General features: G+C 42.0%; 1 protein-coding gene across 1 annotated transcript in view; it reads right to left on the bottom strand.

Annotated features, from left to right (window-relative positions):
* Nucleotides 1–13,261, bottom strand: part of NRXN2 (neurexin 2) — an 871,230-nt gene that overhangs the window by 564,246 nt on the left and 293,723 nt on the right. The window contains exon 8 of the mRNA XM_078784719.1: nucleotides 7,282–7,665. Coding sequence (XP_078640845.1) covers nucleotides 7,282–7,665 — 384 coding nt within the window. The remainder of the gene's footprint in view (nucleotides 1–7,281; nucleotides 7,666–13,261) is intronic.

The following is a 13,261-nucleotide window of genomic DNA, read 5'->3' as shown; positions in this document are numbered from 1 at the left end:
ATCAAGATGCAATTCGGCCATGTCGGCATAAACTGGTGGAGAAAAAAAATAATGATGACGTCATCGGTCACATGGTTCGGCCGCCATCTTGGAAAAACGGAAAAACTTTGCACCTCGATATCTCCGAAAGTGCTGAATAGAAAAAATTGAGACATGGCTCATTGTAAAGAACTCTCCATGGAAAACAAAATATGTTAATGATGATGGCATAGGTGCCTCCATTATGACGTCATAATTCGACAAGTACAAAACCATCCGATCAAGATAAAATTTCTTGAGCATCATCAAGCAATAAATTAGTTTAGAAAACTAATAATGATGACGTCATCGGTCACGTGGTTCGGCCGCCATATTTGTTTTTAACACAATAGCCTTAAAAACCACTGAAAATACATCCTGGCAAGGGTCTGCAATCTCTGATTGCTCTTCCTTGTTAATACTGTTTCCACTTATCCTTTCTTCAAACATGGAAACGAAGGCAGGTAGCTCTTGTTCCACAGCTCTTGAAGTGCTAACCCGGGAACATGGGTTAGTTTGTTCCCCTCTGTCGAGAAACTACCTTATCCTTGCCGTAGGTGAGATGGTTGGTTTGGGGAATATCGAAGCGACTTCCCTCATGAATAAACGCGTGGAGACCTTTGTTTCCACAGTACCTGTGTTTGCTCAAATAGTCGAGCACAAGATTTTTTTTCCCCTCCCACTGTGTTTGCAGAGGTGTCTCTTCTCAACACGCCGGGAGTTAGGATTTTTCTTTCTTATAGCCCTTCATTCCAAATGCTCAGCTGGTTAGTGAATTTAACAAACTAGCTTCCATCGTGTCTTCACTCACGATGGTGCCTTTACGAGGCAAAAATATGACCATTTAAAACATATTCATGTCCTTTCATCGTTTCATTTATTTAATTTTACAACATGGAGTAACTTCATTTAAGGGGGTATTGCCATTCAAGGTTGAAGGGGTGAAGGGCATACCTATCAAGTTTATCTTTCCACAGAGTTTCTAGTTTCTTTCCAGTTTGGCCAATAATGTCATTTAAAGAACTCCTGCCTGAATAAGTCCATGGGTGGTCACTATTCCAGATGGTAATGAACAGCATGGGTCTAATGAGATCATTGTTGATGATGTGCTTATAGACATTATAGTAAAAAAAAAAACAGATGAGGAAAATAACTCATCTTCTTGCGTCCTTAATGAGCGAGTTAATAAGGTCTTGGCTGGTCCTCCTACCTTTGTTCTAGTGGTTACTGAAGGTAGAGGTGGAGTGCAACATATTCCTTAGCAGTTGCCTTCAGCTTTTTTTGTATACTCAGTCGAGGTTCGTATAAAAGAGCTAACTCATAGAACATACAATAGAGGAAGTGGGAGACAAGAGGGGGAGAGAGAGGGAAGCACAACAATAGTAGGGAACAAAGACATCAGGAGATCTGTGGAAGGGAGAGGGCTAGGGTACACGGGATAAATAAGATGGACACAACAGGGGATTTCAGGAAAGAAAACAGGGAAGTTGAAGGAGGTGGGTTTGGGGTGAATTAATGGGGGTAGAAAATATCAAGGTTTTGGATGGGGAAAGATAAGAGATGGTGGTGAACAGCTGTTTTGAAGACCTGGAGGGAGGAGTGGGATTGAAGAGAGTGAGGGAGTTTGTTCAAGATGCAGGAAAAAAAGAGGAATGAAAGAGTGAAGGTGAGCAGAGAGTCTTGATTTTGGCATTTTCACCATAAGAGGGTTTTCTGGCAGATCTTGTGTGTCCTGCAAGGATATTTGGGGGACAGAGCACAGGCAAAGCCGGAGGTGCAAGGCCAGAGAGGAGTCAGTCGGAGATAGAAAGACTGCCAACCTGCCTACAGTGAGAGAGTGAAAAGCCCTCAGAATCAGATTCATCGCGGGAGATAATAATGATCCTAACAGCCTTCGTTTCTACAACGTGAAGCTGAGCGAGGTGTGAGGCAGGTGCACCAGCCCAGAACGGAGAGCAGTATTCCATGAAGCTGCAGATGAAAGCTTTGTATGTGGTGAGGAGCTCAGAAGTGCCAAGGAAGGACTTCGTACGACAGAGGATGCCCAGTTAGCGAGCGGCTTTGGAGGACATCCTGGAAATGTGGTTTTCCCAGGAAAGATCATGGCAGATAGTGAGACACAATAGCTTGAGTGACAGAACTTCTTTGAGAGGATTGTAGATAAAGTACATGGGAGGGTTTTCCAGATGGTCTTTTTGGAGAAACGTAGTGAGAGTGTCAGATTTGTCAGGATTGAAAGACATGTTCCAAGTGTTTGACCAGTTTGTATCCTGCCTGCCAAGCTGAGGAAATTCCTCAACAGTATGATAAGGCCTGAGAAATACTGTAGTGTCCAAACAACACATGAGTTGTCCAAGTGTACTGAGGTTTATCCTCAATGTTGGTCCTCCACTAAAACTTGTGATGACTGTGTTACTTCCCCCTCTGTATGGAGTTACAAATGTATGGAAACTAATAATCTGCCTGTGATCGAATCATCCAATGAAACAACTGAGCCTTGTCAAGATCATGGGCAGATCATGCCCATTCCTTCTATAATGGATTCTCAATATAACGATTATGACTCTGATGGGTGTTCTTCTGTCGACTCAGTAAATGATAATGAAACTGACTTCCCATCAGAGGATGTATTTCGTGACTCTGTCCCTTCCAATTAAATAATGGATTTCGTCCAAAGACCTTATCGCAAAAAGCACCTGAAAATTAACCATTGTCTTTTCTCTGATAGTCACACTCTGATAGTCACATTTCTCTGATAGAGACCCTTTCTATCTATACTATAAGAGAGCCATTTGTCTGTCTGTCTATCTGTGTCACCATTTTTCTCAGATGGCTGAACGGATCTTCGGCAAACTTTCAGAGGTTCATCAGCTAGGTTCGGGAAATGTTTTGGGGAAAATAAATTTCAAATTTTTGAAGAAAAAAAAAGTTAGAATTTTTTGGGGAATCCCCCTTAATAAAAGAATTTAATTAATAATTTCTCTTGAATATGTAATTAATATAATAATTTTAATAATTAAAATAATATTTTCCCTTAAGAATTACATATGTAATTGCTATTTGTTTTATGTTGCCGTAATATCGTATCTCATGAACACAACTCGCCTCAATATTAATGGTGGGCCCAGTCAATTGCATAGGTCACATATCGTGCTATTAGCCAAGAATGAAAGAATTGATACATGTGTATATATATATATATATATATATATATATATATATATATATATATATATATATATATATATATATATATATATATACTTCTATTACGAGACACTCCTGCCACTCCAGAGTGTATGGCAGATTGGCAGTGACAGCTGAATGGCATTTGGTGTTTTAATATTACAGATTTGGTGAGTGCTGGAATTGCTTTCTTTATTAGTACAAACATGTCTACCCCCCCCCCCCCCCTCATATTTTTAAAGAAATTGTACCAGGCTATCTAGCCTCTATAGAATTTGAATATAATCAGCAACAATTTGGTTTTGTTAATGTTTATACTCCAAGTGATAGTATGGATATAGGAACTATTTTTTACTGAGCCCGTTCATTTCCTGCGACGTCTTCCGACACTTTTAACACAATTTTAGATAGAAAGTGTAGAAACACATCCAGTTTCAAGTAAGCCTCTCGCATATTATATCACGTCATTACCTCAGTGATGTATGGTGACAACACCCAAACCTGCAACAATTTACCTGGTGTATGGGTTGATACTTCTATACTGCATTTTCACAACTCTGCATTTATATTATCCATCCCTCATGGTGTCTCCGGTCCTCCAGACTTTTCATGGCATCTCGTACTTCATAGTGAGTGTTTGATTAGTTCTGTGTCAATTTCATTCCTGCCCGTTCTTTTGTCTCATCTTGTCTGTCATTGTTCATTTTATTAAAAACCTCTTCAAGTGTTCCTGCCCATCTTTTCATCTTCTCCCTGTCTGAAGTGAGTATTTATGTCTTTGTTTATCTTTTATTGGGTGCCCCCTTCCCTTTTGTCTGTGGTTAACTGTCTGAAGATTTTATAAACCATTGCCATGTGTCCCTTCTCAGCTGCTATTTCTGCTTCTTATGCCATATTAAGGAATACAGAATTCTTCACAGCTTTTGCTTGATTAACGTATTTATTTTGCAATCCTTTCTTTATCCTCTGTGTTTTTCAACTTTCTAGTTTCTGTTTCAGCTTATTCTTATCCTCGATTAGATTCCATGTTTGGGTGGAAATCCATGGTTTACTTTTTAAGAGTTGAAATCTGACTTTTGACGGATCAGTATCACAAACCGGGTGAGGGTTCCTGCTTCGAAGCCACTCTTTACCACCGCAGATACAAATCACAACAGAAGAGTCGAGACAAGAAAATTCGCGACTTAGTGAGTTAGGGTTGTTTGGATTAGCAATTTCCAAATATTCACATCAGACTCACTTTGAACCATCAACCCGAGGCAGCAACTGCAGAATAACAAATTCAATTGAACTGTAAATTATATTTCCAAACTACGTAATATTTCATATTGTTAATGATATGATGTGTGTCTTCTTATACATCATGCAGATGAAAGAGATTTTCTTTAACAAATGTAATTAAATGCCTTCCAAACTGTCACCAAATACAGGAGATAGAGTTATAAATTTAAATTTCAATGCACCGAGAGCAATTATTTCGTTTTTTTAAAGGATTTGATCTCTTTGTAAAAAATGATTTTTTTACATTGATTTGATTATTTATTTTTTTGTATACAAGATCGAGGCCCGTGCAAGAGCTAACATCATTCACAAAAAAAATCTGATTGATTTTAAATGATTTTGGAATAATCATCTCAGTAGAGTACGAGGAGAGCCGTTCGGTGGTGCAAAGAGCCGAGCATCGTTGCATTTCCCTTAGTGCACGTGCTCGTTTGATTACCATGTCTTCATTGCATGTACATCGAGCCTCACCACACGATTCAGTGTATTTCGGGAAATTCAGTGCATAGTATTTCTGCACTCCAATGACAGTGGTGACTGGCCAATGATTAATTACAGCCATTAAAATGTTGCCAACTAGTGAGTGCCCAATGTTTTATAATAGGGTTTATATGTCCACCAACGTAATGTGAATGAGAAAAATAATAGGCAGGCATACACTAAATGTGATTTAACAGATATAAAGTAATTAACACTTCCTTTCCAAAGGATGTCCAGTGGAGAACCAAGTTAACATCACAAATTTATTAGTGTAGCAGCATAGCAAACCTGTTGTGCATTTTGTGATACAAGCACCAAATTTGGCACAAATGTACATTAATATGTTGCGAACATTTTCAGATATTGGGCCACTTGAAATTCCGTAATTTTTTTTTTCAAATCTTTTCAAATTTCGTAATTTCAAATTTTTCGGGTGACACCGTCACAATTTCGGTCTTCGAGGCCGGCCGATATAGTGGGGCGGCTTAGCCCAAATATTCAAAAGAATTGTGCATTTTGTGATACAAGCACCAAATTTGGCACAAATGTACATTAATATGTTGCGAACATTGTGTGGTCAGCAATGAAGACGAGAGTCTGAATTACATGTATGCAAAAGACCTTGTGAACCAGTGAAGCAAATACACGGGTAAGCATGAATTAAATCTAGGGCATGATATAATTTCCATGATGTTTACCTCTACACTCAATGGTGGAAGGAGGTAATGTTTTGATCCCAGCTTGTCTGTATGTCTGTTTGTCTGTTAGTCCACAAAATTCCAGACAAAGCTTGTAGTAGTGGTAGTTGTAGTGGTAGTGGTGATAACAGAAATTGTTATATAGAACTGAACTTATATTATTATTATATGCAGAAAATAACTTCATTTCTATATGCCCTGCAGTGGACAGGTTAATTGGTTTATGCACTGAAGGGGTCACCCTGGTGTGCACTGCTGTGTTCTGCCTCACTGAGTTGTTCAGGTATGATGTACTCAGCACAAGCTTCCGGTCGGCCCGGAGGTGGGGGTGCGGGGCCTGTCACGGAACGTCAAAACAAACGGCCTGCCGGGGCCGCCCAAAAGTCGGGCGTGAGGGGGGCGTCCACTAATGGAACGCCTCTCGCTTCCCAGATCGAGGGCCACGTGGTCAGGAGAACCTCGTCCCTTCCGGTCACACTTTGCCTATCGGCCGGCCTCGAAGACCGAAATTGTGACGGTGTCACCCGAAAAATTTGAAATTACGAAATTTGAAAAAATTTGAAAAAAAAAATTACGGAATTTCAAGTGGCCCAATATCTGAAAATGTTCGCAACATATTAATGTACATTTGTGCCAAATTTGGTGCTTGTTTCACAAAATGCACAATTCTTTTGAATATTTGGGCTAAGCCGCCCCACTAATACCTCGTACACTATATAATTATGCTTGAATACGTCGTGTGCTGTTTGCAGCAAATAAAGTCACATAAGCGAACCAAAATAAAAAAATAACACAGACAACAAACACCATTATTGGTTGAGAATGTTCAATCGAAAGAATGATGTTTCAGTATAGCGAGAGGAAGCTGGTTGAGAATTCTGTGCTGGATGTCAGACGCAAACACACCGTATTAGCAGCAGATATAATGATTCAACAATCATGCATTATTCATGGACTATGCACGTGTACATATTAGGAATCCGTGTTTTTTTTTCTTCAAAAAGACTTCTACTACTGTTTTTCATATCAATGGAAGGTATATGTTGCAACAGCCATTGGATGTATGGTGACATTTTAAAGTTCTATCCAATTATTTACCCCACGTGTGCGAGGAGCAAAAAGCGGAGGTACGCAATTGGTTCACCTTGTTTGTCTCTGTCTGTCTGTTTACATATGTTCATCTATGATCGAGGAACAATTTCATTTCAATCGAATTTTATATTTTGAATTTTGTAGAACACGAATGGGAACATGAATCGGATCATGAACCTGCAGTTTAGCCATACTTTGGCTCTGAATTTGGCAAAGTGATGGAATCTCGACCTGATCGCACATGCGCACAGAGGAAGACGTTTTTTTAGTCTGCCTGCCTGTCTGGCATTAAACAAAATTGAAAATCATTTCAAACAAGAAACTTACTGTTTTTAGGGACGTCCTAAAAGACGCAAACTACAGGCATGAAGAACTACTTTAACTTGGTAAATAAGGTGGTGTAAAAGATGGTGCATCAACAGCGGTGAATACTTGAACAATGTAGAACACAAATTTATATTTAAAAAAAAAGAAGTGTAATGTTAGACTCTGAGGCCCGATTCAGTATTTTGATGGCAAAGCTTACCTCGTTCACACTGACTTCCCGTGTAGCCCGTGGCAGTGCAATCACAGATGGAGCGGTTCCACCCATCGCGGCATACACCATGGTTTCTGCATGGGCTACTGCTGCACCTTTTTGGCGACGTCTTTGCACAAAATGGCTTTACCCCTGCAGCAACCTGGGTTTCAGCAAGGTGTCGAATGTCTTTGCACTGCCCATCCACAAACAGATCTCTGATGCAACCCACATAGCCGTAGTTGAGCAGGGCAGTCCATAGTTCAGTCGGCAGCAACAGTCCTGGCTTCTCATTGGGAAGTCCACCCACGTACATGTCACTGTCCAGGTCCAGGATCTCACTTTCTCCACTGGCGGTAAACAAGCTTCGATGACTATTCACCGCAATGCTCCCTGCAAAATAACATCAAATGATTGATTATAAAAACGAGATTACTGTCTGTGTGCACACACACACATGCACCATGCACACGGATACTCACAGGTGCACACGCATGAAAAAAAATTAAAAGGTAACTGTTCAATAGGGCAAGTTTTTGAGCAGTTACAGTTGTGCAATTGTCACAATAAAATGTTTTGCTATCTTTGCATGCAAACCACAAGTCAATGTATAGGAGAAAGGCTTTGACTGTTATAAGGATTCATTGACATTTTAAATATGGCCTTCCTTTAGTAAATACATGCTGACTGCCTATACTTAGTTTCAATAAATTTAAATGGTTCCCCATCTGATCCCTAATTTACATCTCCAACATCTTCCCCACAACTGAAATTAAACTTACAGGTCCATAGGTAAATAACGGTGTTACATTTGCTACTCTCCCATCATCAGGTACCTGTCCTGTCTCCAATGAGCAACGATCTTTCTTGTCAGTCCCTATTTTTTATTCTTTTCCATGCCCTCTTTTTTCCCCCTCTCTTACATTTTTAATCATGCTGCATAATTGTTCGACTGGGTTTTGTCCTTCACAGTGGTTGATTCAAATGTTTTGACGCAATCATGTCTTAATCATATAAAGACATTTTTTGCATCTGAATAGCGAATATCTTTTATTCTTGATGGTTGTGAATAATATATAATATTCTAGTTCATATTTTGCATTCTCGTTTGTTTATTTTCCTTTAATAACATCAGCACTTATCATGCTGGAAGACTTGACTGATATGGAACGTCTGGTCTGCCTATTGCATGGCTCAATGCTATTATCGAGGAAATGTGGGTCACCGAGTGACATTTTCGTTACGTACAATTGAATTTTCCACGAGCCAGATATACGGCTGCAAGAATTGATCAATATATTCGGCCTCTGGCAATGTGAGACTTGTTGGCATTCGTTTGTGGTGCTCTCCACGCACAGAGGTCGTATAACATAATTGGATGGTCAATCAATGGCACTGCCCACCATCAAGCTTGAGGCTGCCTTCAAGCGAGTGTTTGCTGATTTTCTTGGGCCTCAGCATTCATTGATTCACAAAGCATAATAAACCGACTGGACTCAGTAGTGTCCACCCTATATATGCTGACGCCTGGTCCGTGTCTGCCATATTTGTGCCTACATCGGCACGATGCCTTCTGGCATCCATGCTGAAATTCAGACCATCCACATACAGGTCCATGTCCAGATCCATGCTGGTATCTGGCTGGTTTACATCCATGCTGGCACTCGGCCCATTTACATCCACGTACACGCGTGCCCAACTAGCACAGTTTGTGGAGTGTCCTCCTGAGGTGTGGCAATATTCTATTGGCTACCTGTGTCAATTTGTATAAAATATATCAGAAGTAGCTAGTGAGCTACTTCTGATATTGAAATTAATATGGGATTATGGTGGTAAAACCCTTCACGTCAGTGCCACCCCCCACACCATCTCCTTCATGCCCGGGTCACCCGACACCTGCTCCCGATAGCCGTGTCCCAAGCCTGTGCCCAGCAATTATTTGTCCCTCCACACCATGTCCGCTCTCTGCTTCCCCCACACCTCACCCACTCTGCACTCCCCCCACACATCCCCTCGCTACCCCAACTTCAAGTTCCCCCACCATACCTCTCCCCTAACAATTATGTACCCGATCAACATCTCCTCCTCCCTGGTCACCAATGGTATGAACATTCAACATCCGAAGCTTCTGCTCCAATCTTATAGATCTTCTAATCCAGTCTACGAACCCGAACCCTGACATTTTCGGCTTAACAGAATCCTTCCTCTTACAGGATATCTCTGATTCCTCTGTCACTCTCCCTGGATATGGTCTCCTCAGGTTTGACAGGCTTGAATCTCACCCCAGTGGCAGAGCTTCAGTTTACATCAATACCTCATTTCTCACTGTCCATGAAACTGCTCTCACACCTCAAACGCCAAGGAGTGCATTTCGCTGAGCTTTCCTCTGTTAATGCTGTTGTTGTTGTTGTTGTTGTGTTGCCCGGTCAGTTCTGGTTTAACAGACCAGCTGCTGTGGCACATACTTCCTGGTACCCACTACAGCAACGGGGTCTGATCCCAACATATATCCAATCTTTACAGGCTACATTTAGTGTTAAAATATTTTTTAAAGGTGCAAAAACAGTTGTTTATCAGTTTACATGAAAGCTCTGACTGTGGTTTTCTTTTCTCCTTCAATAACTGCCTTCTTGCTCTCAATATGTTATTTCCTCTCCTGTCTTAAAAAAAATACATTTTCTTTATACCTGTGATCATACTTATGAAAACAAATTCCATCATTTAGTTCTACAGATTTGGGCCAAAACATCGAAATATATATATATATATATATATATATATATATATATATATATATATATATATATTGTTACAGCCTGAAGCACACCAAGCCAAGCCTTCAATCACACTGTCTTTATTTATGGATTAACACACGAAAAATCTCTTCCTACATATAAAACAAAGAAGGGAGGAGAGAGAGTGAAAAACCAGAGTAGGCCAGTCCAAGAGTAGGCAGGTCCAAGAGTAGGCCCCAAGGCAGGCCCAGCAGTAGGCCTCAGGGCAGGCCCAGTGGTATACCCCAGTGCAGGCCCAGCATGAGAGGGTCGGAGTAGGCAAGTTCACGAGTAGGCCCCAAGGCAGTAGAGGTACGGCAGCAAGAGTTCGATCAAAGTCACCCTTCAGGTGGAGAGATTGCAGCTGGAAACTCGACAACACCCGAAAAGGCACTCCGCCATGAGCCCTCCTCCAAAATGGCCACTCTCTCCCCTGAATCACCTTCCTGGCCCCTCCCCTACCCCACAGCCAATCATAGGCTTTATACACATGGACCAAACCACTTGGTCTAACTCACAGAGGGGTGGGGAGGGAAGGAAGAAGAAAAAGGTCACAGACCGTAACACCTCCCTCCCTTAAAGAAGAAAACTTTACCCCAAGAAAAGTTTTCTTTTACAAAGGCAGGTTAGTCTTAACACAGCATAAACAGTGCAATAAACAAACAGCCACCTCTCATTGTGACATTTACAGGCATCATAGCTAATATGCAGGGGCATGAACAAGCGTTATGCCTAGGTCCCCCGTCGGTGAAGTGATGTGAGTTGACAAAGTGGAAGACGCAGAAAACATGCTGTGATATGATATTTCGCTCACAAGGTTCAGACATACATGGAGGCGGCCATCTTGGATTTTGACGTGGCCATCCAATTGTCAATAGCGTTCTTCCTTATGCCTAGATACACCCACACACCAGATTAGAAGTTGGTACTTCGCTTATTTTTCAAGATATTCCGCTCACAAGGTTCAGACATACATGGCGGCGGCCATCTTCGATTTTGACGTGGCGACCCAATTTTCAATAGCGTTCTTCCTTGTGCCTGGATACACCCAAACAACAGATTAGAAGTTGGTACTTTGCTTATTTTTCAAGATATTACGCTCACAAGTTTCAGACATATATATGGTGGCGGCCATCTTGGATTTTGACGTGGCGACCCAACTTACAATAGCGTTCTTCCTTATGCCGAGATACACCCACACACCAAATTAGAAGTTGGTATTTCGCTTATTTTTCAAGATATTCATCTCACAAGGTTCAGACATACATGGCGGCGGCCATCTTGGATTTTGACGTGGCGACCCAATTTTAAACAGTGTTCTTGCTTGTGCCTAGATACACCCACACACCAGATTAGAAGTTGGTACTTCGCTTATTTTTCAAGATATTTCGCTCACAAGGTTCAGACATATATATGGTGGGGCCATCTTGGATTTTGACGTGGCGACCCAATTTTCAATAGCGTTCTTCCTTATGCCGAGATACACCCACACGCCAAATTAGAAGTTGGTACTTCACTTATTTTTCAAGATATTCATCTCACAAGGTTCAGACATACATGGCGGCGGCCATCTTGGATTTTGACGTGGCGACCCAATTTTAAACAGCGTTCTTCCTTGTGCCGAGATACACCCACACACCAGATTAGCAGTTGGTACTTCGCTTATTTTTCGAGCTATTTCGCTCACAAGTTTCAGACATATATATGGTGGCGGCCATCTTGGATTTTGACGTGGCGACCCAATTTTCAATAGCGTTCTTCCTTTTGCCGAGATACACCCACACACCAAATTAGACGTTGGTACTTCGCTTATTTTTCAAGATATTCATCTCACAAGGTTCAGACATACATGGCGGCGGCCATCTTGGATTTTTACGTGGCGACCCAATTTTCAATAGCGTTCTTCCTTATGCCTAGATACACCCACACACCAGATTAGAAGTTGGTACTTCGCTTATTTTTCAAGATATTCATCTCACAAGGTTAAGACATACATGGCATCAGACATACATGGCGGCGGCCATCTTGGATTTTGACGTGGGTTGCACCCACACACCAAATTCGAATGCGGTCCTTCGCTTACGCATGCACGCACGCACGCACGCACGGACACACGGACGGAGGGGAAAGCCATAGTCCCCCTTTCGCTACGCTGTGCGACGGGGGACAAAAATCTCTTCAGCTCGAGATAGAGCATCGGCAATGACATTCTCTCGACCCGAAATATGTACCATTTTCAAGAGGTACGGTTGTACTAAAAGCCCCCATCGGTTCCCTCTCAGGGGCTTGTAGAGCAACGCTGTCTAATTCGCTAGAGTCAATATCTTGATGCTTTATATGACCTACCAATTGGCCGGCCGAGGTCAGCCTCACGCTCATAGTACCCTTTAAGCATATTAACATGGCACACCCGGCGGGGTTTCCATCTGTCATGGGTCCGCACCACGTAGGTCACCTCACTCAGCTTTTTTTCGACCAAGTAGGGGCTGCTAAACTTCGCCAATAGGGGCTCCCCAGGCAGAGGTAGTAGAACTAGCACTTTGTCTCCAGGCCGAAAATTATGAGCTGTCGCATTCAGGTCTAAACGGGTCTTCATTACTCGCTAAGATACTTTCACAGGTTCCTTGGCGACATTGCAGGCGGTGGTAAGTCTTTCCCGGAAAGTACATCCGTAGTCCCGAAGGTTAGGGTTCTCAGTCTCTATGAGGAATCTCTCTTTCACGACTGGGGAAACACAAACCCTATCGCCAGCCAAATCATTTCCCAATATGAAACTCATACCCTCTATGGGGAGAGTGGGGACTATTCCTACCATCACGGGTCCTGTAACCAAATCAGACCAAGTTCAGCGGATGTAAGGGGACTGGGACATAACGACCTGCAATGCCCTGGATTAAGGCACTCGCTCTCACCGAACTACTCAAAGTCAATGGTAAAATATTAGACATCAACGACTGGGCGGCCCCAGTATTCCTCAGAATAACTACGGACTTGACTGTCCCGTCCCAAGACACTTGGCCCTTTGACACAAAGGGTTTATAATGGTCCTGTATGGGGCTCATAAGGTCCGCAGTATCCTCAGCCTTAACTGAAAGGGCACGATCCCTGTGGCTGTCCACTTTGGTTCGAACTAATGCAATAGGTCTAACGGAGTCTCCTGCTTCTCCTCCCTTTGCAATTTCCAACAATTCGACTTCAGATGTCCCCTCTGTTTA

The sequence above is a fragment of the Myxine glutinosa genome, chromosome 9 (assembly GCF_964187855.1).
Source record: "Myxine glutinosa chromosome 9, kmMyxGlut1.1, whole genome shotgun sequence".
NCBI classification, from domain to species: domain Eukaryota; kingdom Metazoa; phylum Chordata; class Myxini; order Myxiniformes; family Myxinidae; genus Myxine; species Myxine glutinosa.
Note: the sequence above shows the minus strand (reverse complement) of the source record. Positions and strands in the feature narration are given on the sequence as shown.